General features: G+C 38.3%; 1 protein-coding gene across 2 annotated transcripts in view; it reads left to right on the plus strand.

Annotated features, from left to right (window-relative positions):
* LOC101407706 (rho GTPase-activating protein 6) overlaps positions 1-25,046 on the plus strand; it is a 251,028-nt gene that overhangs the window by 88,349 nt on the left and 137,633 nt on the right. Inside the window, exon 2 of one of the 2 annotated variants that reach the window (XM_087426519.1) lies at positions 14,357-14,431. The exons of the other annotated variant lie outside the window; for it this stretch is intronic. Within the exon in view, the coding sequence (XP_087282645.1) occupies positions 14,357-14,431 (75 nt within the window). The remainder of the gene's footprint in view (positions 1-14,356; positions 14,432-25,046) is intronic. 2 annotated transcript variants of the gene reach the window in all.

Raw genomic sequence — 25,046 nt, forward strand, 5'->3', positions numbered from 1 at the left:
TAGCTTATTTGCATTTTGAAGATGAGGAAACTAAGGCACAGAAAGGCTAAGTAAACTTGCCCAAAGTCACACAGCCAGTCAAGTATGGTTTCCTTTTGGGATTCACCTCTAGACAACAGTCTCTATGATCAAGCCATTAATGCCTATTTGATTAGAGTCCTCAGACAGGCATGAATGATGAAGTTAATTGATAAAGCAAAGGAGATGCTTACATTTGATGTACTGAGTCTATCATTCCTTCATTTGGCTTCCTTCCTTTATTCCTTCGTTCGGTCCTTCATCAAATTTTCTTTAAATGCCAGCCGTGATCAAAGCATTATGATGGGCAATGCAAACACAATAAGATTTTGGCCATCCTGGAATTTACATGCTATGCAGGAGATGAGACTTGTACACAAGTCTTCAGGATGAAAGGCCTTTGGGGGCAAATGTCCTGACAATGGCCCAGATAACATGTCTAGAGGAGATCAGATAAAGCAATGATTGTCTCTAGCTGGGGAAAGGAAGAGAGCATCATCAAAGTTGGCCTAGAAGAGATGGCTTTTGAGTGGATCTCCAGGAGAGGCAGAGTGTTAATATGGGATGGGGAATTTTAGCTAGCTGTCTATTAGGGACACATTGCTGAAAGAAAGTGTATGCTCTAGGATTGGAGACTAGGGCAGTGGCGAGAGGGAAGGAAGAAAGGGGATGAAGGGAAAGTCTAAGGAAAATGGGGTAGGTTGAGACCAGCATGTTGGGATCAGCCCATGCGGGCTGCCCAAAGCCCTGAGGAGTTTCTGGTTGTCCTTTTACATTTTGGAGAACTATTGAAGGTTTATAAGCAGTGGAATGGCATCAATAGACTTTTGTTTTTGTTACCAGTGAACAGGAAGGATTAGAGAAGGAGATGCTTCAGGTAGGGAGACCATCCTATCGCATGAGTCCATGCAAAAGCCTGTGAGGGGTTCAGCAAAAAGTTAAACATAGAGTTACCATGTAACCCAGCAATCCCACTCCTAGATTTATACTCAAAAAAAGTAATTCTACTCCTAAGTATATGCTTCAAAAGAATTGAAAACAGGTATTCAAAAAAAATACTTGTACATGAATGTTCATTGCAGCTCTATTCACAATAGCCAGAAAGGGAAAGCAACCCAAATGTCCATCAACAGATGAATGGATAAACAAAATGTGGTATATCCACACAATGCAATATTGTTTGGCCATAAAAATCAATGAAGCACTGATTCATGCCACAACATGGATAAACCCCGAAAACATTAGGTCACATATTGTATGATTCCGTTTCTAGGAAACATTTAGAATAGGTAAATCCGTAGAGCCAGAAAATACGTTAGTGGTTGGAGGGAGGGAGAACAGAGAGAGATTACCTAATGGGTACTGGCTTTCCTTTTGGGATGGTAAAACTATTTTGGAACTAGATAGAGGTGGTGGTTGCACAACATCGTGAATGTACTAAATGCCACTGAATAGTACACTTTAAAATGGCTAATTTTATATTATGTGAATTTCACCTCAATAAAAAACAAACAAGAAAAGTCTGTGTGGACCTGGGCCAAGGCAAGGATGTGGGAATGGAGAGGAATAAGGCAGAAGTCTGAGAAGCCACTTAGGAGAATTGGCCAGTTCTGTGGAGGTAATAAGGGAGAACAGGAGTGGGCGGATCTCCAAGTTTCCAGCTTAGGTGTTGAGATGGATGGTGACACCATTCACCAAGTAACTCAAATAGTTACCTAAATCTGTTCTCTTCATTTTGACTCTGCCATTTACTAGCTGTGGGTCTGTGGGCAAGTTTGTCTACTTTTCTGCCTGTAAAATGAGAACGATGGTGTAGTTGTAATGATTAAATGAGTGAACATATCTAGAGCATAGACCTCAGTGCCTGGCACACAGGAGGCCCTCACTTAATATTTGTGGAATGCATGAAGGATCATGCTTATTTGTTTTTCAACATAAGACCATCCCATTCAGAGATGCCAAGATGGTAGATGCTGTGCTTTCTGGAATTCTAAGACCTATGTGTATCTCGTTCACCCTTCATAAATTTGGTGGGCTCCCTTAGGATTTTTAACCAGCATGGTGGAGCACCCTGGGATATGCATAGCACAGTAGCTAGCTCATAGTAACTGCTGAATAATTGTTAGCTTTTGTTGTTGTTATTGTGGTAGTTGTGGTGGTGATTATAAAATGATGGCCAGAATCTGCTTGTGAATGTGCACACAGATGCAATTCTCAAACAACTTGTTGGAAGGAGATGAGATAGATAACAGAAATAAGGGTTAGCTAGTTGGACCATTGAATTACTAAATTAGTCAATTCGTTAAACAGAAATTCGTTACTTAATTTCACGTAGGCGAGGGAAAAATAACTTCAAATTTTCCAATTTGTCATTCTTCTGTGTTGCCCTGGCTAAGCAGTGATGATGATAATAAGAATGTTAGATTATTGAATACCCAAACCAGACTTGTGAAATATTGACAAATGACTACTCCAATGTTGATCCATAAAATCTTTACCATCATGGAGAGAATAAGTGAATCACTCCCCTAGCATCAGCTCTAGGAACTTTCCGTAATAATCTCATAACCCTGGTGACAACATCCCCAGTTTTTCCACCCTTCTCAAAGTTCATTATTAAAGTTTGGAACTGTTCTTGTGTAGGTGTAATGGGATTAGTTGAATTACAAAGATGCGAGAGCTGCCATTTAGAGGAGAACCTCATTTCTAACACTTGCCCGTTTTAATGAGTCACCATAATACCTCTATGATTATCAAATCGATTGTCTTTCACAGAATTAGTTATTTTGTAGCCCTGGGAGAATTTGATTAGAACATTCAGTCATTTGATCTGAAGAACAATCTAGCTGTGAGTTAATATTCCTTGGAATGAATGTGTTAAAAACTAAACTGAAATTAGAATTTTTGCACACCGAATGTTCAGGTGCCTTTTGGCAACTTCAGGGCACTAAAATAACTCTAGACTTGGAGATAAGTTGTACTAAAAAGATTTGTACTGTTCCCCACACTGTCCTGTCCTATGCTGGTCCACTAAGTCAGTAGGACACGTTCCTGTACCATAGCTATACTACCGCACAGAATAATAATACTAAGGTGTTTGGGGATGAATGTACAAAGTTCAGAAATGATTTTAGACACCTTTTTATTCTTCCTTCAGTAAAATGAGAACGTTTTCACCAATCTAATACCCAAACAACAGGATTTACAAAAACAAAAGTGATTTTCTTATAGTGTAAGGGGTTCACTATAAACTATCACTGAATGTTGTTTGAAGGGTGCCACGTTAATGCATGTCCAGAGAAGCAGGCCGGGTGCCGACTAAACCAGCAATGGCTGTGTCGATGCTTTTGGCCATCCCTGTAAAGTACCTTCCACTAATGGAGTAGATTAATCAAAGATTTGGGGTAACTTCTCTGATCACCAAGCCAGTTGTAAATGAAGATCCAGTCCTTTTGTTTTGATAAACACAGTCTATTTTCCTCTTTAGCATAAGATTTCATTCAAAAGCAGGTTGTGTTTGACTCAAAATTCCTAAGTACCATTGTGAAGTTAGGCTCAGACTCAACTACTCATATCTTTTTACCTCAGCACCCCCATTCCTGGCACCTAGTAGAGGGCTTGGTAAGTAGTCGCTAAATGAACCCAAAATATCTGTGTTTTGGTAGAATGATGTTTCTTGCTTTTCTGTTGGTATCCAATGCCTCTGTACTCACCAATAGTGCCCCTCTGGATTATGGTACTCACTTGGTGTGCCCTTCCCAGTAAACATTCCCAGAGGTGTTTACATTCCAGAATTATTTGGTACATTGCAAAACATCCAGCAACATCAAATCTCTCCCAGTCTTTAAAGGGCTGAACTCAATTTGGCCTTAGAACAAAAGAATCTGATTAAAGTAATTCACACTAAATGGTAAATGACTGATATATTTTGCCCTGGACAATTTGAAATTCAAGAGGAACTTTTTTTTCCTTTCAAGTCTTTGCAATGGAACGTGTGAGCAAGATTTTCTTTCTTTCTTAGCAGGAACGAATGCCAGATGCCCTTTGCTTACCCCAGCTTCGCACCCCTAACCCATTCAGAAACTTGACACCTGTCTCTTGAAATATTGATGACTCATAACCTAAAGAATATCATAGACACTGAGGAAAAGTAAATACACAGGAAACTTTTTTCCTTCCTAGCATGAAGTTTTCTATTTTTCTTTCCTTTGGGTGGGGTCAAGCATGAGTAATTTACACAGTGCTAGTCCCTAATGTAAAATTATAAAGTAATTTATATTTAGGAACATTGGGTGTTTTTTTTTTTACTGAATGTAAATTTATTGTGTAATCAAAGGATTATTTGTGTCAAGTCTATCCCATGATTTGATTAAGGAGTCTACCATGGTATTATTTAATGAATTAGTAAAAACTGGTTTTATTTGGAAAAGATAATAGCCACTGAAGAGAAATTTTAGCCAAAGTTTAACACGTGTTTAGTTCACAATGAGGTATTTGCAACTGTAAGCAATCATATTACTCTGCCATCACCTAGTATCGTGGAGAATGAAGATGTTTACTTCGGGCTGTTAAAAGTTTGATTTTAGTAGTGACTCCCAAGCAATAGAGAATATCACTATGGCTGATGTCAGAATTAAAAAGACAGTTATTCAAACTTGTTGCTTAAGATTTAGCTGTATTGATTTTTATGATGTGGTTTTCTCAGCATGTCAAGTGATTCCTGTTTTACAGTGAAGGCGTTGCTTTGACTCGGTATCAAAGTACATACTCGCTGCTCAAATAAGATATGTTCAATTAAAGAACAACAGTACAGCGATTGCTCATCTGGGGCTGCTTCTGCTGTCCCCTCAGTCTTCGCTTTTGTTTCCTGCTCTGTAAGATGCCAATAATAGCAAGAAGGGATAGTTAAAATTCCACCTTCCATGGAAGAAGAAAAATCTCTTTGGTAAAATATCACATGCTCTGCAAAAAGGGATTCTGGTCACAATTTTGAATTGAGTGCTTCCTGCTTTGTTGCACAGGTTAAATCAGGAAATACTCTTAGATAGAGCAAGGTTTCCTAACCTCAGCACTATTGACATTTGGGACCAGGTCATTCTTCTTTATAAAGGGCTGTCCTGTGCATTGTAGGATGTTGAGCAGCATCCTTGGTCTCTACCCACTAGATGCCAGTAGTTCCCTCCCCCAAGTTGTGACACCCCAAAATGTCTCCAGCTATCCCCAAATGTTCTGTGAGGTGCAAAGTCACCCCAGTTGAGAGCCACTCATCTAGCAACAGAAATATAACTATTTTTTTAAAAGAAGTTTGATCTAGGATGTTTTCATCTTTCAAATGAGGTACATTTTAGATCATTATATTTTCAATAACAAATGTCAAATAATTACAGAAGTCAAAATTTAGGTTTGAGATGTTTATCTATGTGGGAGTGTGAATAACATAGGGATAATATTTTCTGAACCAATAATTTATATGTAAAACTAACAAAGATTTTTTTTTCTGACTTGTGCATTTAATTATAAGAAATGTCTTTTGGTGATATGATAATATGATTACATTTAGTGGTAAACGAATCATCTTCATGAGAAAATTGTGAAAAGAAATGAACAATTTAGAAAAAATAATAGCTTTCATATTTTGTCCTTTATTATTGAAGTAGGCATATTGTACTCGCTTGACCTGCTCAATAATTATTCTTAAAATTTTCCAACATTTCTTGTCAAATTCAAGTAATTCCTCTACATTGTCAGTGAATATGTTATAATTTTGAAAGTTATTGATAAGCATTTTGATCTCCAGATTTATTATCATTAAACAACGTAGTCACATATTTTAAATAAACTTAGCCAAGAAAATATTCCTATTTTCCTTATTTGGAATATTAATTTTTCAGGTTAAAAAACTGTACGTAGAGTCAACAACCTTTGACCTGCATATACTCTCTCTTTGTTCATTTTCCTAGCAAGTTCTACTAAGACAGATTTTAAAGGGCAAAAATGTCACTTAAATGGTTATTGTAATTGAGTATTTCTATAATAATCTCCCCAGGGAAGATTTTTTCCCAGCTGATTCCTGAGTAATTGATACAAACTATCACTATTTATATAAGATATATCTGATAACTAATATCAAAATCTTTAGAATTTCAGAGTATATCATCCTCAGCAATATTGCTCTGAGATTCTATTTAAACTGGGGAAATAGATTGTTTGCCTTCATCTAAAGTATAACATAAGCAACATCATTCTCATGCAGTTTCCAATGCTAACACAATCTGTGCTTCCATCTTGGAGAGATCATTATGCAAAATAGTGATAACATTTTGATTTAAGCCCCAAATCACAAATTCTGGATGAGAATCCTTGAAAGTTTTCATAAGATCATCAGAAGTATTTTAGTGAATTTTTAAAATGTTTATACCTAAGAAGCAGTCACTCCAGATTCGTCAATCTGTTATGGTTAAATATGAAAATTTGTATAGAACACTTTGGCAAAATTCACAAAATGAGTTATGCATGAATAGAAAATTTTGGACAGTTTTCTAATATTTACTACATCAATTGATCAAACAAGTTTATGTAAATGTGTATCAGTGCTTTTCACTGGGGGAATTTTGCCACCTAGGACACTTTTGCCAATGTCTGGAGATATTTTTGTTGTCACAATTCCGGGAGGGTGGTTTGCTATTGGCATCTAGTGGGTGGAGGCCAGAGATGCTGCTCAACATCCTTCAATGCACAGGACAGCCCCCTGTGATAAAGAATCATCTGGCCCAAATGTCTAGAATACCAAGGTTGAGAAAATCTGTACTCTAGATGATTCACTAAAATATTTTCTTTATTCTCCAACAGTTTCTTTAGATGTTCCTCAGACTTGGGACATTTCGCAAATCTAAAGTTGGCATCAGTGTTTCAGTGGTGGCGCCAACCATCTTACTGATGTATGTCCCATCACAGTACAAAGAAAAAATAATCTCTTAATTGGTCCCTTATCTCATTTTCCAGAGCTGTCGTTTTAACTGCAATTCCTTCATAAAGATTTCTCATTAAGATACAGACAGCTTTGATATTTATGGTAAGTTTATGTTAATGATGGGAGTAAAAAGTTTTAATCCATTCCTGTGACAAATGTTTTTGAATTTCTGATGCACGCTTGTTTGGAATAACTACTTGTGTTTTATTTGTGCTTTTAAAATCTGAACTTGAACAATATGGAAATTCTATAATGGCTGTAGGTAAATTGCATTTTGGGTGTGATGGGCAGTTATAACTTCTTTTGGCACAAGTTTGTTATTAATGGGATTACATTTAATTTGAAAATAAGAGTGTGTGTGTGTTATATCTGTTGAGGTTCTTGAGCTAAGCTCTGAGAACATTTTTAAAATGTATTCTTTTATTTATTCATTCATTTTATTGAAAAGTTACTTGTGAGTAGCATTTATCTCATTATTCTTTATGTATAAAATATTACATTTCTTTAGAAAAGATATTCATTTTGGAAAATGTTAACTTTTTCTATCTTTTATACTAATTTTTACTTTAAAATACCATTTTGCAATTAAATTTGTGCCTAATCCAACAAATTTTTAAACAAATTGGAGCTATAGGTCAATTGCTGCATCGAAAACTCTTAGAAACATTCACCATTTCTCCTATTGCAATGCTTCCAATAAATTCTCTTCATAGCACAATTTGGGATAAATTATCTTTTTATATCACACATGTCTTTTACACCAAAAAATATCACTTACACACATATACAGCCGTAAATGTTAAAATGCAGATTTTTGCATTACTATAGACTATGAATTCTCTCTTTTTGTGATGTATTTTTTTTTTACTGACAGATTTATTTCAATGTTTGCTGACTATATCATTCATTCAGTGGCTATTTGCTGAAATATTTACAATTGGGGCATTTTGAATGCTTAATGGGAACAAGAGGATCTTACATATAAATTGAACTTATCCCGTGAAGTCTGAGAGGGTGTGTATGTGTGTCTGTGCGCACACCTCTATCTATATATAGATATATATTAAGGGGGAAAGAAAGATTTTCTCTGAACTGACCAAAGCACACATCTTCCTTTTCTCCATTGGGGAGCAAGTTTTTTTCCTGTTCTTCCATCTATCCTGTTCTCCGACCATAGAAGACATTCACGATAGGTTGCAGGTGGCCATAATTTATGATCATTTCAGTAGTCAAATTCATCATGCTTGGGATTATTCTCTCCCTTGTCACACATTAACTCCTCGCTCCAGACAGTCTTTGCTTTGATTTCATCTGTAAAAATTTGCCTCCCTTTTCAATGTCTGCATTTCACTTTCTGGAGAGATAACCTTTATTTCTAAAGGATTTGAACAAATGGAGTATGAAGTTTTTCCCAACTGCACCAGTGCAAAGTGACTTCTCTTTTTCTTGATCCTGCAACTGTCTACCCATGAAAATTACCGATTACATTTCCTTGCGTGCATGTCTTGTCTCCCCCTAATTGGTACCCGCTGAGGTCTGAGACAGCACAACCCGTATTCTTTAACTTGACCCTGAGGAAATGCAGGCCTAGCTTTTATTTAGGTTAAGGTTGGCATCTGGGGAACTGTGTTCCCATTGCATGCTGCAAACTTGAGCCAACACAACTCCTAAATTGAGTGCTGTCAAACTAACATGAGGAAACAGGCCACAGAGCTGTCTCTGAGAAGCTTTGTTCTTTGAACCACATCTTGAGTATGGCTAACATGGTTGACATCCAGCAAAGCCAAAATTTACTTGAGGTAATGTGATTGGTTCAGTATTATAGACAATGATTGCAGACCTGAAAAAAAGAGTTAGGAGAATAACATCTGCTTTTCTGTGTGATATTTTCCCCCAACTGTTTAGAGAATTATAAATTGCTCAGTCAAGAGCTTGTTTACAAAAGCCTGGCCAATTTCAAAATGAAGCTGCCTTTGAGTCGTCCCTGTTTCATCTCACTGTTTGGAAAATAAATCCGAATCGTTAAGATGTAAATACATCAAGTTAAAAGCCAAAGGCAGTGAAAACTAAGTAAAAGCAAGAAATTTACCACAATTAAACTATTCTCCTGGGAGGAAGAAGATACATGGTAATAATTTTTATATCTTATAATTTTTATTATTAAATTAAGTGGAGAGTATTTGAAAGCACCATAATATCTGTTTTGTATAGTATATAACACCATGGTTTATATTAACAATTTATGATAAAGAAAGTTAAAGTATGTGGGGGTAATCATATGTTCACCAAAATATAGATTGGTAATGAGATAGAGATAAAGAGATAACGATAGAGGTAGAAGTGTAGGCAGCATTTCTGAGTAGAGTCTCCACACCAGTAGCATCTGCACCACCTGAGAATTTACTGTAAATGCAGATTCTTAGATTTTGTTGGAGACATGCTGCATCAGAAATTCTGGGGATGGGGTAGAGGAATCTGTGTTTTAACAAGTCCTCCAGGGGATTCCGATGCACATTCAAGGTTAAGAACCACTTAAGAATCCATTTTAAGAATCCATCATATATAGATAGATGGATGGATGGATGGATGGATAGTTGGATGGATGGATATACAGGTAGAGTTACGAGGACATATATAGATACAGGCATAGGTCTAGGTATAAATACAAATAGATATGAATACAAATATAGACATAGATATAAATACAGATATGTAGATATATATGTAAATAGAGACATTTGGAATAGCCATCACAGGATTTTTGTAGAGGAGCCAATTATTTCTTTTTACTAATTGTGTGATTGGGTAAAGCCTGTTCTTTTTCTGGGCAATAAATTGAGAAAATCTGCTTGGGGTTCATTTGTTGAACGTTTCTCCATTAGGTTCATTTAGTGTTTGCCCTATCATGGCTATTGCCGAGGTAGTTTCCTTCGCTGCAAGACTGGTTTGCTCTTCCTTCCCCTTTGCCCTCTTCGAGGCTGCTTTCTGTGATTGGATCTACAAGTTAATAGGAATAGGATTCTGAAGCCAATGATATCCTAAGCATTGCTCCATTTTTCAGATTTATTTTTGTGTTTGTGTTTTCTCCTTACATTTTTGTTTTTGACCATGTATAACTTATTTCAACCGTTCATATGAAGCATCGTTTGCAATGGAGATGAATTAGAAACAACTTAAATATCTGATAAAAGAGACTTTTAAAATACATTAATACAGATTTCAAAATAATATGGTAATATTTGGGAAGAAAATCTCAATATGCAAGAAAAATATTTGGGAGAACATTCACTAAGACAAAATCAGTGATTGATTCTTGGATTATAGAGTATTTTAATGTTACTCATTTTGCTTATTTCTGAATTTCTGATTTTCTTAGTTTTAAGCTTGCATTGCTTTTGTAATAAGCAGAGATAATATCAATTAATATATATATATAAAACAATAAAAATAATAAAAGAAATGGATTACAATTTTTCATCTTCTCCCACTCCCTACTATACCCTGAATTTAACAGTCCACGAATTATGCCAACTCTATTTGTTCATCAGTTTTCACGTTAAAAAAAATACTGCTAGATGGTAAAATTAAATGACAACTCCACCAACTGAAATGACAAGAAGTCCACTGTAAATAGATAATTGATTTAGTCATTAAAACCATGTAGAATTCCTATTTAGGGAGAAGGTAATATTTAAGTGTACAAGGCCATAAGAAAATGTCTCCCTCTGCTTCTTACGCAAGATGTATGGTGACTTGTCATACTCAGGAAGTGTTTTGAAGTGGATAATGGCTCTTTTCCTGATATTTGGAGGCACGTGGCTTAATCCTCTTTTGAAAGCCTTCCTTTGAAGATAAACGTAGACGTTGGTTTTAGCTTAATTCTCCTTCCCTAAAATCCCTTCCTGCCCTAAAATTCTACAATTCCATGACGTGTGGATAAGCGGCAATTAACAAACGGGAAAATGAGCCATTTTATTTCTGTTCTACACATAAAACTGAACCCATGGACTCTTGCCCCAAAATGGGACCTGTGTCATTTCTCTAAGCTGTAGGATGCCCTGGAATAAAGCAATGTGCTGTAAACTGTGATAGGGGACCCCAGTTCACTTTGATGCCCCTGGCTGATAATAACAGCAAAACCCACTTAAACCAGCTTAAATGATTAGGAATTGTAGAGGCTCACGTCACCAAAAATCCCCAGGTATGGTGGGTTTCATGCACTGACTGTGGATCTTTTTCCTGCAATTCTCTTCCCTTGATGTTCCTCTAAGCATCTCTAAGCTGATATTGAGATAACATATGGCAGTTTGGGGATAAATCGGACAATGTTTAGCCAGTGGTTCCCAACTTGGAGTAATCCCCCCCGACCCAGGGGACATATGGCAATGTCTGAAGATATTTTTTATTGCCACAACTGAAGAGATGCTACTGGCATATAGTGGCTGGAGGCCAGAGTTATTGCTAAACAAACACCCCACAATGCACAGGACAGCCCCCACAACAGAGAATGATCCAACTCAAAATGTCAATAGTGCTGTGGTTGAGAAACCCTGGCATACAGGAAGAAATGTGTATTTTTTTTTTTACCCTGTGTCTCTTGCTTATGTTCAAGGAAACATTTTGCCTCCAGCCACCTTTCCCTCATGTGCCTCCAGCATTAGGGAAGGCTGATGGCTTTAGGTCTGGGTTCCAGGATCAATCATGGACAGGAAGGGTGGTATAACCAAGATCAACTCACTCAGCCCCAAAATGCATGGGACTGTCCACGTGAACAATAAATGCACACCATTTAATGGTACTCTTTTGTAATGAGTAAGAAAGGGTAATTCAGGCATCATTACGAATCCTGTGAACCGCTAAAGAATAAATACACTCTCCATACCAATTCATGTCCTCACTATGGGATTTGGGAAAGCTCTTGTGCACCTGTATTTTTTTTCTGGGTCATCTGCATTAATACCTTTCTAGAAGAAGATATGACTGGAAGTGACTCATCGACAATCCAAACATTTTCTCAAGGAAAATTATGTTCAATGAGCAGAAATGACTATTTTAGGGATAGGTTTGCAGAACCAGTTTCTATACTGAATCATTTAGCAATTTTATTATTAATCCAGGTGAGAGGTGACGTTAGCTTGGACCAGGGTGGAACAGAGTAAATGATGAGACGAGATCAGATTCAGGCATGTTTTGAAGGTAGAGTCAACAGGATTTACCAATGGGTTGGCTGTGGAGTACGATATGGAGTCAAAGATGATAGGGAGTCCAGGTTTTGGCTTGAGTCACTAGGAGGATGAACTTGCCATTGACTTAGATGGAGAAGACCATAGAGGAGCAGGTTGGGAGGAAGTTGAAGACCTCAGAGAATTCAGGAAAGAAGATCCTAGTTGGAGATATAAATTAGAGAGCTATCAGTGATAGATGTCATTTAAAGCTATAAGATTTATTGAAATCACCAATGGAGTGATTGCAGATGAAAAATAAAAAAGATCCAAAGACAGAGCCATGAGGAGTTCCAACATTACGTTGTATTCAGGCAGTGAGGAGGAAACAGTATAGGAGACTGAGAATCAATGGCCTAGGAGAGTGTGCATCTGAAAAGCCAGGTGAAGAAAGTGTTTTAAAGGGTGGGGGCAATGGGCTCTGATAAGTAGGTGTGATGCTTCCGATGAGTAGATGACAGTAAGTCTGTTTGCCAAGTACAGCCCGAGGTAATACATATTTATCAATTAGTACACTTATCACTAGCACCTCCTTTGACTCTTAAAAGAGTTCTGGTTTGGATAAGTTAGGGGGTTACCCTGCTGGTGGGTCAAGTAAGATGAAGATTGAGGATTAATCAGAGGATCTAGAAATGTAAAGATTGTTGGTAACCTTAATAAGAGCAGTGTTGATGGATGGTGGGGACAAAAGCCTGATTGAAGTGGGTTCAAGAAAGACTGGGATGAGAGGAAATGGAAGGCGGGGTATATAAACACTTCTATGAAGAATTTTTTTCTATAAAGAGGAGAGAAATGAGGTGGTGTCTAAAAAGGGAAGTGTGATCAAGAACTTTTGTACGGTGGGAGTTATAACACTATGTTTTAATGCTGATGGGACTCATCCAGTTGAGAGGAGAACATTGATGATCCACAAGAAGGTGGCTGGAGTGGTGTTCTTGAGTAGGCAAAAGGGGATGGAACCAGGGCACAGTGAATACAAGCAAGATGTAATAACAGGTGGGATATTTCACATGAAATAAGGGGATTAAGGGAACTCTGGAGAAGAAGAATAACAAAAGCAAGGACAGAGAATCTGAAAAGTATGGGAGTGAGCAGCTCTGTTGAGCTGGTGTGCAAAGTTTGCTGGGAAGAAGGGCAAGAGAAAGGTTTGGAGGAATGCATTGGGGTCAGGTCATGCAAAGCTTGGGGTCTCCTGCTGAAAGGTCTTGATTGAAGAACAATGGAAGAGTTTTGAGTAGGGAAGAGGCACGTGAAGAGAGGAATGTCACAGCAGGCCAGGGAAGAGAGCATCTCCAGCATCTATTAGTCACTAATACTGAATGTCCTGGAGGTGTCAAGGAAGACTGAGGAAAATGTATGGATGGGATGGAGACAAAGCAAGCCATGGTGAGATACTCACCAAAGCTTCCCTTTGCTTTTGGCACAGGGGCATGGTTTATTACCGCATTTATTTATTTGGAAAAAAAAACATAGCTGCATGTTTTCTTGTTGTTTTGTTTTTGTTTTTAACTTAAGCTCTTCTGTCATATTCTTGAACTTAGGTGTCTTTCCGTAAAAGAGAAAAAGCAGCCACTTTTGTCTTTTGAGCAAGCCAGGAAGCCTCTTCCTGCCTTCAATTTTAAATTTCTTAACATTATCCACTTATACCCTAAAACATAGTCAAGTTATAGCACTTACCTTGCTATTCTTTCCATTTGGCCAAATGGTTCATCCTTCCCCTCCAAGGTGAGAAATGCCTGTCCCTTTCTTCCTGTGTGTAGATGCAGGCTAACAAAAGGTATTTATCAAAGATGATTTATTTTACCAAAAAGGTTATTGATAATCTGCATTTCTGGATACTCGCTGAGCTTAACATCAATTAATAGTGTATGTTTTTCCTTTATGTGAAACATTATATTGGATTTCTCAGAATTAAACCACAAATTTCGAGAGTGGACACTGGATCTCCATTGTATATTTTTCTAAAGCAATATACATAAGTCTAGATAAAGAGAAAAAATAGCTTTCAAATTTTGTTTGCATAAGAATTTCCTGGAAAATTTCTTAAAATGCAGATTCCTGGGCCCCAGAAGTCCTATTGTGGTTGATTCAGGACTGGATTCCAGCCGGTCCATTTCGTCCATTATACACCATTATCTGATTACAGGACCCAGGAACCACAAGCTTCCCAGGAGCCCATGGAAAAGTCTGCAAGCTGAAAAGGAAATTACTGGTTCCCAAGGTAATTACGTAAATGCTTACCTATATATCTAACAACATAGTACGTATATATTTCATTGTTAGTATTTTTAACAATCTTATCACATGTGAAAGCAGTTTATAATGTACATTTTTCTCCCTTAGCAAGTATTCCTGAAAATGCACTATGATTACTTAAAAATCTCAGCCAAACAAGAATTCTATGAATTACTAATTGCCAAATCATGTCAAAATCAAAATTGTAAAAACTCTTTAGAAAACTATGTGATAGGCCTCAAAATAAGTAAAATAACACAAAGTCCTGGTACTCTACTTCTGATAAAAAGCATTCCCAGGTGATCCTGATTCTGATCCTGCAATCACACTTGGAGTACCAAAGGTCTAGGTGGATGTTTCATGTCACCAAAGCATTCTTGTTTTCATCCAATCATTTATCAAATTTTCTCAACACCTGCTATGTGCAAGGCATGATGCTAGATAATAGAAATACAGTGGAAAACAAAGTTTATCATTGTGAATCTTCCAGACCAGTGGGAGAGATAGTCAATAGACAAATGGACAAACATATGAAAACAATTACAAGTTGAGATGGGTGCTGAGAAGAAAACCAACAGGGTTTTGAGATGGAGAAGCCAGGGAACATTGACTTCAGACTGGGAAGGCTTTTCTGAGGGAGTGGGATTAAAGAATAAAGAAGGAGGAGCCAGCCCTGTGAAAATATCTGGGAAGAGCAGTTCAGACACCAGGAACGGCACAGGCAGAAAGATGGACACATGACCAAGCTTACCTTGCCCATGAGTGTCAGAACAGGAGGGAAGAGAGAGGCATGAGAGGGGAGGCTGAGGAAGGAGGCCCAGACTCTTTGGCACAGGGAAGTCCTATGCAGATGGATTTTATTCTAAGTGCAAAGGAAGTAAATTGACAGTCTTTGCTTATGTGTTATTTTTTAAAGCTTGGGTATGGCATGGTACTTTGTGTAACGGTTGTAACACTCAGCTCTGGAGCCAGACTGCTCGAGCATGAATTCTGGTTTTGCCTCTTAGAAGCAGAGTGATCTTGGACATGTTCCAACCTCTCTCTGCTCAATTCTTCACCTGTAAAATGGAAGTAATTATAGTACCTACCTCATAAGTTTGTTTAGCATATTTAATAAATGCATGATAAGCACTATATACATCTTAGTAATGAAGATTTGTATTTAAGAAGATCATTCTGGTTTCCCCCATAGACAATTAATCAGGAAAGGACAGAAGTGGACATGGTTAGGTTGTTAAATGTTTTCAGGAGAAATATGATGGAGGCTGGAGGTGGGATAATGAAAATGGAGTTGGAGAGGAGGGGTCAGATTCCTGATTTATTTTGGAGGCAGAGTTGACACAACCTGGAAATGGATTAAATGTGGGACATGAAGTGAAGAGAAGAATAAAGAAAAACTATTTGGTTTCTGGATCAACTCAGTGGGTGCATAAAAACCATCATCATCTTCATCATCGTCAATCATCATCAATATCATCATCATCAACATTTATTTCAGGTCTGCATGCCAAGCACTGAGATAAATGCTTTATAAACACCTCTTAAGATGCGGGAGGCTTAGGTACAAAGACATTTGCCAGAAGGGAAAGTCAAGAGTTGAGCATTGGATAAGTGAAGTTTGAGATGACCCTGAGATACCAGATGGAAGGGTCAAGAAGGCAATTGGACAGCCAACTCTATAAAACTCAGAGATGACTGGTTTGGAGATAACATTCACGAGTCATGAACTTTGCAATGGAATTCACCACAGTGTTCTTTTATATAATGATTTGGGCTGTTACAATAATGTTTTATTTCTTTTGGCCTAATCCCTTTTTTGAGTTTAAGACCTGCTTCCTAACAACCTTCATGTCAATTGAATTTTCAGTCAATTCCCCATAGTGTAAAATAAAGTATTACATTTACATTTCTGACTCTGAAACAGAGCTCTACTGAACTCAACTTGCCTACTCTGAAGTTCATGTTCTTTGTGAAACATTTCCTGATTAAAACTCAAAGCAACTTTAGTTCAAGTCGTGGTCTGAAATCAACAGAATTATATTAATTCATGGGGGTATAGAAAATCATTTATTTACAGTGTTTAAATTGACATTTGAACAGTTTTTCCAATCCCACACAGTTAGTGGCATAAGGTCTTGAGAAAGCATGAAACATTTTTTTATCAGCCTCATATTTAGTCAAGCTTGCCAAACACAGTTCGTTTTCCATAGAAATTCACAAACCTGAGCAGTGGCCAAATTTTCAGAGTCGCTGAATGTAAGCCAGTGAATAAAATTGTTAAACCCTTTGATTTCCCCCCACTTTTTTCCCTTAAAAAGTAACATAGCGTGTGCCTCTGAGTTTTATTATTTGACATCTATTACCCACAGCATTCAAGTTGCTGGAGAAAAAGCCTGTATGGACATTCCAGCACAGAATGAACACGGACAAGGTCTTTCTGGAGCATTCATTTGCAGCCTTGCTTATCCTCAGATGGGAAAGCCTACTCCTTCATAGTTCCACCAACATCCTTCAAAGGGCAATGGTGCCAACTTTTGAAGATGAATAATTTTACGGACTTTTAAAGATTGAAAAATTTTGAGACCAATCCAGAATAGGGAAAAATTACACGTTGGTCCAAAATGTGATAAATTCGACACTATGCATTGTAGCTAATCGGTGCCACTAGCAAATCTTTCTCTTAAGACTTTAGTACTAATAGCAGAATGTACTGATTCCAACAAAATTTTGAGCGTGGGGCAAGATGGAACTAGTTATCATTAAGAAAATTTTTGTGGGCATTGGTGCATCGTGCTCAAGAATAGTTTGGAAAGATAAAGGATTTGGGAACAAACAAATAATAATAATAATGAATACTAATAATTAAAATGTGTCAATAACTTGAATGTAGTTCTCTTAGTGGATTATAAAATCATATAAGAATGTTGGAATATTTTTAAATCCATTAACCACTGTGGTATTCTCTTCATTGAATTGCTTCCTTCATTAGCATCATCTGCTAATTTCATTTTTACTTGTAATAGTAAAAATGCACAATAGCTCCTAGAGGCAATACCCTTACTTGAAAAATGCTCAAAAAAATAGATCCTTTCCCTTCAAAAAAGGTTGAGGGTAAAAATGAACTACTGGATTTCAGCAATGAGAAATGAGCGCTGAGCTGTGAGGGCCCGCTGTGCTTAAGTCACATATAGTCTATTTGGAGAGGGTGGCCGCATGGGATACAAGAGCAACTGTAAGTTCAAAAATACTCTCACCAATGGGAACCATGGCATGCTGGGAAAGGAATCAAGGAATCATGGAAGAGCCTGAACCATGAAACTGGAGCAGAATTCTTGTCATCAGTGGCCTAGAAATGACACTGAGGACAAGAGTCCCAATGTGCCAGAGGCCGGCAGTTGTAGCTCCACGCTCGATGGCAGCCCTCTCTCGCCATGGCCCCTGCCAAGCCACATAGGTGAATCTACAGATGATTGGTGACCTCAGAAGAGCCCAGTGTAATTGGGGAAGGGTTGGGACAAGGGGATAAGAGTCAGCCTTTCATTTTTAACATAACAGCTTTACTGAGATAGAATTCACATACCATACAGTTCACTCTTTTAAAGCGTGTAATGTAACGGTATCGCAGAATTGTACAATCACCACAATCAACTTTAGACAGTTTCATCACCCAAAAAAACCCCTGCACCCCTTAGTCATTACTGCCCTCAATCCTCCCAGCCCCCTCAGCCCCTGGCAACCACTAATCTTTTACCACTCTATGGATTTGCCTATTCTGGACATTTCATATAACTGGAATCATACAATACGTGGCCTTTTGTGACTGGCTTCTTTCACTTAGCATGACGTTTTTGAGGTTCATCCATGTTGTAGCATGTGTCAGGACTTCATTCCTTTTTACTGTGGAATAATATTCTGTTGTATGGATATGCCACATTTTGTTTATCCATTCATCAATTGACTGACACTTGGGTTGTTTCCACCTTTTGGCTACTGTGAATAGTGATGCTATGAACATGTATGTACATGCACTTGTTTCAACACCTGGTTTTAATTGTTTGGGGTATACACCTAGGAGTGGAATTGTGGGATCATATGGTAACTCTATGTTTAACATTTTGAGAAACTGCCAAACTGTTTTCCAAAACATTTCACCATCAGTGTATGCGAGTTCCAATTTCTCCACATCTTCGCCAACATTTCTTTTTACCTCTCCTAGTGGGTGTGACGTGACATCTCATTGTGGTTTTCATTTTCGTTTCCCTGATGGCTAATGATGTCAAGCATCTTTTCATATGCTTACTGGCCATTTGTATATTTTCTCCAGATAAATTTCTATTCAGAACCTTTGCCCATTTATAAATCGGGTTGTCTTTTTATTTGAGTTGTAAGAGTTCTTTATACGTTCTGGATACAAGTCCCTTATCAGATATGTGAGTTAGCATTTAATTTAAATGATTTATTCCCTCCAGCATTCATATTGCATCTCTACTATTTACTGTGAACTGGCATACCCATTTACCTTAACTTTCGGACTATTCCCCCTAGTAAGTGCTTGGTGCCTCTCACCCTTGTGTGCTGAGGGAGGCCTTTCAGAGCTGAGAGCTCGCTCCCCAGGGTGTCTGACTCAGAGGATCACAGTGACCCAAAGCCTTTTCCCTCCCAGGGCCTCTTGCAGCACATTCCAGCCGGAGAGCCTGCCTGCCTGGCTCCTCTAGCTCTTTGAGCGGTATCCCTGTCTCCAGCCTCCTTCTCCGTTCCCACACTGGACGAGGGCTCTGCGTGGGGAGGATGGGGGGTCAGTTCTGCCTGGAGCTGCTGCTACTGCTGAGGTGTAAGGACCCTGGAGAGGTAAGAAGATACGGTGTGTGAATTCAGGCTCTGTGTTTTGTGCCTCCTGCTTGAAGCAAGGCAAGACTCAAGCCAGTAACATGTGAAAGACTTTGTGGGGCAATAATCCTGGAGCAGCATCGGGGGATGGTGGACACAAGCAGGAAAGAGTGAGAGAAGCAATAGCTTTGAAGGGATTCACTCAGCTTGTTCCAGCACTTGAGTCTCTTTCAACTTCAAAGTTCAGATGGTTCAAATGACAATTAAGATAGGTCTCTGCCTGTTACTTTAGGAGAAGGTTCAGAGCAATCAAGTCAGGCTGACTGGAATCTTATATATCGTTGCCAAGACACTCATATTTTTATTGAAAGCTTAGAGCAAATTTAGTAAGGACCTGTCATTTCTTCTGCACCTTTCCTTTTGGCTATTTTCTCAGTATTTTTAAATTGACACAATTTGACTTTAACCATGCATATTGGCTTATAATGTTACTGTTGCATAGGTCTTAGTGGTCTTCTAATGCAATGTTTTTCTGTGACAGATAAAGAAACTGAGGGTGAGAGTGGATCAAGTTATGGCAGGGTCACCTGGCTAGTCTGTGACAGAACTGAGACTAAACATCATTGCTTTTGAGCCTCTCTTTGGGTCTCGATCATTGGGTACTGTATAATGATGGACATTACGGACAAGGACAAACATTGCCCTTCCCCTCAATATGATGAAGGATCAAGATTCTATGACATCTACAAGCGGTACAGGTACTGAGGTGAAACCACAAAATGTGGTCTGACTCTTTGCTTGTGGACGCTCCATGCAGCAAAGACAGATGATTGGTTCAGAAAATCAGAAAGCGTTGGTTTTGCTGCTTGCAGCCTCTTGTATAAACCTTATTTTTTATGATTCCAATTTTTTATTATTTCATAGAAAGAATCTCGGAATCTATCTTATTATTAATTTAGAATATTACCAAAGTGTTCACAGAGCTTAGATACTTGCTGGCTTCATATAGCTACAAGTAAGAGTTTCTTTGAATCCTTCCTAAAGGAACAGACAGTACCATATTAAACATTAGTTGAATTTTTTTTAAACATTATGGTGAATTTTTTTTGACACCAATAAGATGGAATCACAAGCTTTCCTACAGATTGGCAATCTGTGACCTTAAACTATGTGACTATGCCGTTTCAATTCATTCGCAGATTCCTTCCTCTCTCTATCGTGTGTGCATGCCACTATAAGTATAAAGTAATTTAGATATATATGAATTATTTAATTGTTAAAAACCAAGTTGCTTTTGGAGAAAATTTACTGCTCTTAAATCACCATCATTTACAATATGTTGAATGATTCTATTTTGAAGGAGGACAAAGGTTTAATATTGTGATTCTGATTATTTTCAGTAATAGCAACTATAAAATAAATCAACTCAGGTAGCAGTGGTTGCAGGTTCCTGGATACCTATTACCGTTCATCAGGAACATTTTTTTCTACCTGTGGGAAAATAAGCCACAAAGGCAGTAAATCCCCTTTTGTTATCCAACTGTCTTTGTAAATCCTGCTGATAGGAATTACACGTTAAAGTAATGTTCAATAAGTAGTTTACAAATCCACTACTGTCTTTAAAAAGAAATAGATTTTGAAGTTGCTCTGTTGTGCCTATTTTCAGATTAAGAAAAAATCATTTGTGGAAACTAGGTTGAGCCCAAGTTCCTCATCACAGGGCAAAAACGGGATTTTGTAAATCCTCTGAGCCTGAATTTGTTATTGCATGCAGCTGTGCAAATTTGCAAACATTTCCTTCTCTAGTCAGGACCCTGTGGAAGGAGCCAGTTTGGACTGCCACTTTGATAGCTAACATTTGTGGAAGCTGCAATGCAGGAAGCTATTAAAATATTTGAAAGTTTTCATATATTTTAATCTGGACATCAAATCCCAGGTAGAGAAAGTATGCCAGCAAATTAGTTCTTATTCAGTGTCATGCTAGGAATATATCAGTAGCCTTCCTATTCCGGTCATTCTCAGTGAACTTCAGACTGTCTCTTGAAATGGCCTTTCTGTATGTGTTGAGTATGTGTTCCGTCACCTGGGAAGGAAGATAATGGAGGACCAAGGCCTGGATTTTCTAACAAGACATCATTAGTTCCCACTGTAGCTTTCTATGAACATATCAATGAGAGAAAGTCAGCACCTTGTAGTTCTTATGAGGACAGGACTTGTGTTTGTTTGCTTTCAATCCATCTTTTGGAACCAAAGAAGGAGTGAGGGCCGTTCATGCTCAGGTTTGCACCCATAGCTGGGATGGATGGGTTCTCCTGGTTGCCATGGCAATGCTGCCCTGGTGTGGTGATACTTGCCTATATGTGCATAGGTTTCCTCCCCATCTGGTGGTTTACCACAACTGCAGAGGAGTTACTGGGTTGGGGATTCTTTAACTTTCTTTATAATTAGCTTCTTAGGGAATCCTTGGGAGGTCAAATGGGCAGGAAAAATTAAGTGACAAAAGGAGACGATCTTCATGACTCTGACTGAGTTGAATTCATATTTGCTGTTGGAAATAGATATAGGTTGTTTCCGTTAGGATCCTAGAAGCAGATGACAAATTAGTTTACCTTTGAAAGGGCACTCATCAAAAACGGGACAGGGTGTGTGTGTTTTAAGAAGTGCCTCATTTCTTTCTAAAGTTATAAGTTTAGACAACTTCTCAACTGTAAATTGGGGATAGAGACAACGTTTCCTCTATAAGGTTGTGAGAATTAAATGAGCTAACATATATCATGTGCTTAGACCAATGCCTACAATATAATAGAAGCCCAGTAAATGTTCGATGTTGTTATCATTACTTTTATATGACAGTATGGTGGCATTTTAATGCTAATGATGGTTCCTTGAGCAGATTAAGCACACTGACCAGTTTCCAGGTATTTTTCTAAATCTGCCTTAAGGAGCTTGCCAGCTAGTGGGGAGACCAAGGTAGAAACAAGTCATTGTTTGCAATAGAGGCATGCCCAACATACCCTGGGAAACCTCGAGGCCTGAGCACTCCAGCCCATGTAGACCAGCAAGAGAAGGTTCCTAGACAAGGAGGCATTGAGCTGATGCTCATTTATGGCCGTTCTCCTGATGTGTGGTGTATGGGGGCCAGGGGAAGGGGGTTAATCTCATTTGGAGGAGTATCTTGAGTTTGGAGTTTGGATAGATATGATGTTCTGTGTCCTGGATCTGTCAAATATGGTGTGTTTCCCAAGGTCTGAGCTCAATCAAAGTGGGTCTCCTTTACTTATACCACACTGCTTTATATTCTCCATGGTTGTCAGAGGTTATTTGGTAATGATTTTGTAACAAAAACCTTATTATATTCATCAAATAATACTTTTGGAGAATGATGGTTCTGAAAATCGTGAGAATTAAGGCTTCTTAAATCCCTGCCCACTCTATGGACAAAACTACTCGTTTCTCATTTTTCTGCCAAATTCAAGCAAATTCCAAAACAGGACTCTTCCCTGACAAACTAAGTGAGCTTTCATTCAATAGTTACACTAATAGCTAATGGTTTGGTTATTTTTCTCCTCTTTATTACTCAGGTAACACAACCACTTTTAAAAAACCTCCCAAGAAACAAAGAACACACTCACTTTTAAGTAACTTCTGAGGAAGCAAATAACTATTCTAATTTCTGCAGAATGGTTTTGATTTAGAGACATCAGCTGACTTAATCCTGGGGCATCCATCTCTTCATCTTGCAAATTTTCTTTCACATCCTGGTCACTCTCCAAACTGTTGAGATTTTTCGGATACAGTTCATGCAAGAAGTGAAAAACCCGTTGTCTGAGGTCCTATATCAAGTTTACCAACTTTAAGATTTGAGCTCTTGGTTTTTCTCTCTCCATTATGTTTTAAAAATGCACACAGATTCTACGTTTGTTCAGAGTCTCATTCTTTCTGTATGTTAAGTTCTGAGCACACAACATGATTGAATGTTGGCGTTGTTTTCTAGAGTAAGGTTTCTCAACTTCATCAGTGTTGACATTCAAGGCTGGATCATTCTTTCTTGTGGGGTTTGTCTTGTGCGTTGTAGGATGATTAGTAAAATTCCTGTTCTCTCCCCACTAGATACCAATAGTACCACTCCAACCCCCATCCCCGCCCACCATTGTGACTCCAGACATTGCCAAATGTCTCCTAGGGGCACAACTGCCCCAATCGAGAACTACTGCTCTAGAGAAAAAGAATTTGGTAAAGAAATCCCTAAAGTGGAATTAGCTGAGCTGTGACCAATGTCAGAGTGACAAGGGAAGGGTCAGAGTTGGAAGTTAGTATACATGGGGACCAGGCCTTACAAAGAAAGTGAAAGGAAGACATTCAGAAGGAGGAGGTCTAATGCTCTGGCCTCCAATGAGCCTTGTGCAGCCCATGACACTCTCCTGGTGGATTTACTCTCATATTACCCTTAGGATGACCTTGGGGGTGGTGAAGAACAGCCTCTGGGAATGTCAGATAGGAGAATGCAGGGATCGTGCATGGGAGCAATCAGTAAGGAAAGTGTTCAGGTGGCTATAAGTCAGAGATGGCACATTGACAAATGACAGATGTGTTTGACTTTGGATACTTTGGCATAGAAAACTTCCATGTTACGTCCAAATTCTACATCATCCCTGCTTCCAGTGGTGTAGTGTTCCATTTGGGGGTCTACAGAGCCAGGAGACAGCTCCCTTTTTGAATATAAGGATTTTAGCCAACGTTTATTGAGTTAGGGCTTGTTGACATGAAAGGACACAGAGATGGCTATTAGTCCATTTATAGATGAGAAAACTAAGGCACGGAGAGGCTAAGAAACTTGTCCGAGTTTCCATAGCAGATAGGCAAAGGTCATGATTATGCATCCAGACAATCTGGTTGCAGAACCTGCAAACCCCACCAGCACACTGGGAAGCCATCTTTGCACTTGTGTGGACACCTAACTGACCCCAAAGCCTACACATTCCACAGACAAATTTGAAGCATGGAGAATTCTTTGAAGAGGAAAACAAGATTTGGCTATTCTGAGGAAGATATTTAACATTATTAATAAAATTTTTTTTGATTAATAAAAAGAAAATAAATGCTGGACCTCGTGGGCTATTTTTTTGTTGACCGTAGGGCAATGTTATTTGTAAGAGGGCTTTATCGATCTTGATTGTTTGGTAGATTATTCAGGTGTGATTTATCAAAGCAAATGTTTTGGGAGCGAAATGACCATTCCTTTCTTCTCCCCTCAACCTCTTCACTCCTCATTACTCCCAGCCCAATCTTATTCCTCAAGTATTATTTATTGTCTAGAAGGGTCAGGTGTTTCAGATGAGGGCAGGATGAATTCTTCCTAGCAGGGAAGTATTTTTAAGTAACTAAACGTCAGCCAATGACCCCAGCTGATAAGGCTCTAGACCAAAAGGGGGCAAAAGGAATTATAAGCCAAATCACAAAACAATAAGTAAAAACTCCAATTAACAAGAATTTCACAACAAACATAGGCTGATGACTCTTTTATTAAAGCAATATGGAACACAACTAGAGGCCAGTATGTTCTGGAAAGGTGGGAAATTGGTTGAAATCTTTTTTATCTTGTGATTCCCATGTTAAGCTGTTCACAATTGGATCTGTGTGGGTTTTTTTTAATTAATACAATTGTTTGCTATTTTATATTCTTTTTTAAGTCTTGGCCTTAAACTCGATCTTGGTATTTTCAGCAATTGTTTACTACTAAGGGGAAAACTTCAGATTTAGGGGAAAAGTCAGTG

The sequence above is a fragment of the Ceratotherium simum genome, chromosome X (assembly GCF_057802395.1).
Source record: "Ceratotherium simum simum isolate JZ-2026a chromosome X, ASM5780239v1, whole genome shotgun sequence".
NCBI classification, from domain to species: domain Eukaryota; kingdom Metazoa; phylum Chordata; class Mammalia; order Perissodactyla; family Rhinocerotidae; genus Ceratotherium; species Ceratotherium simum.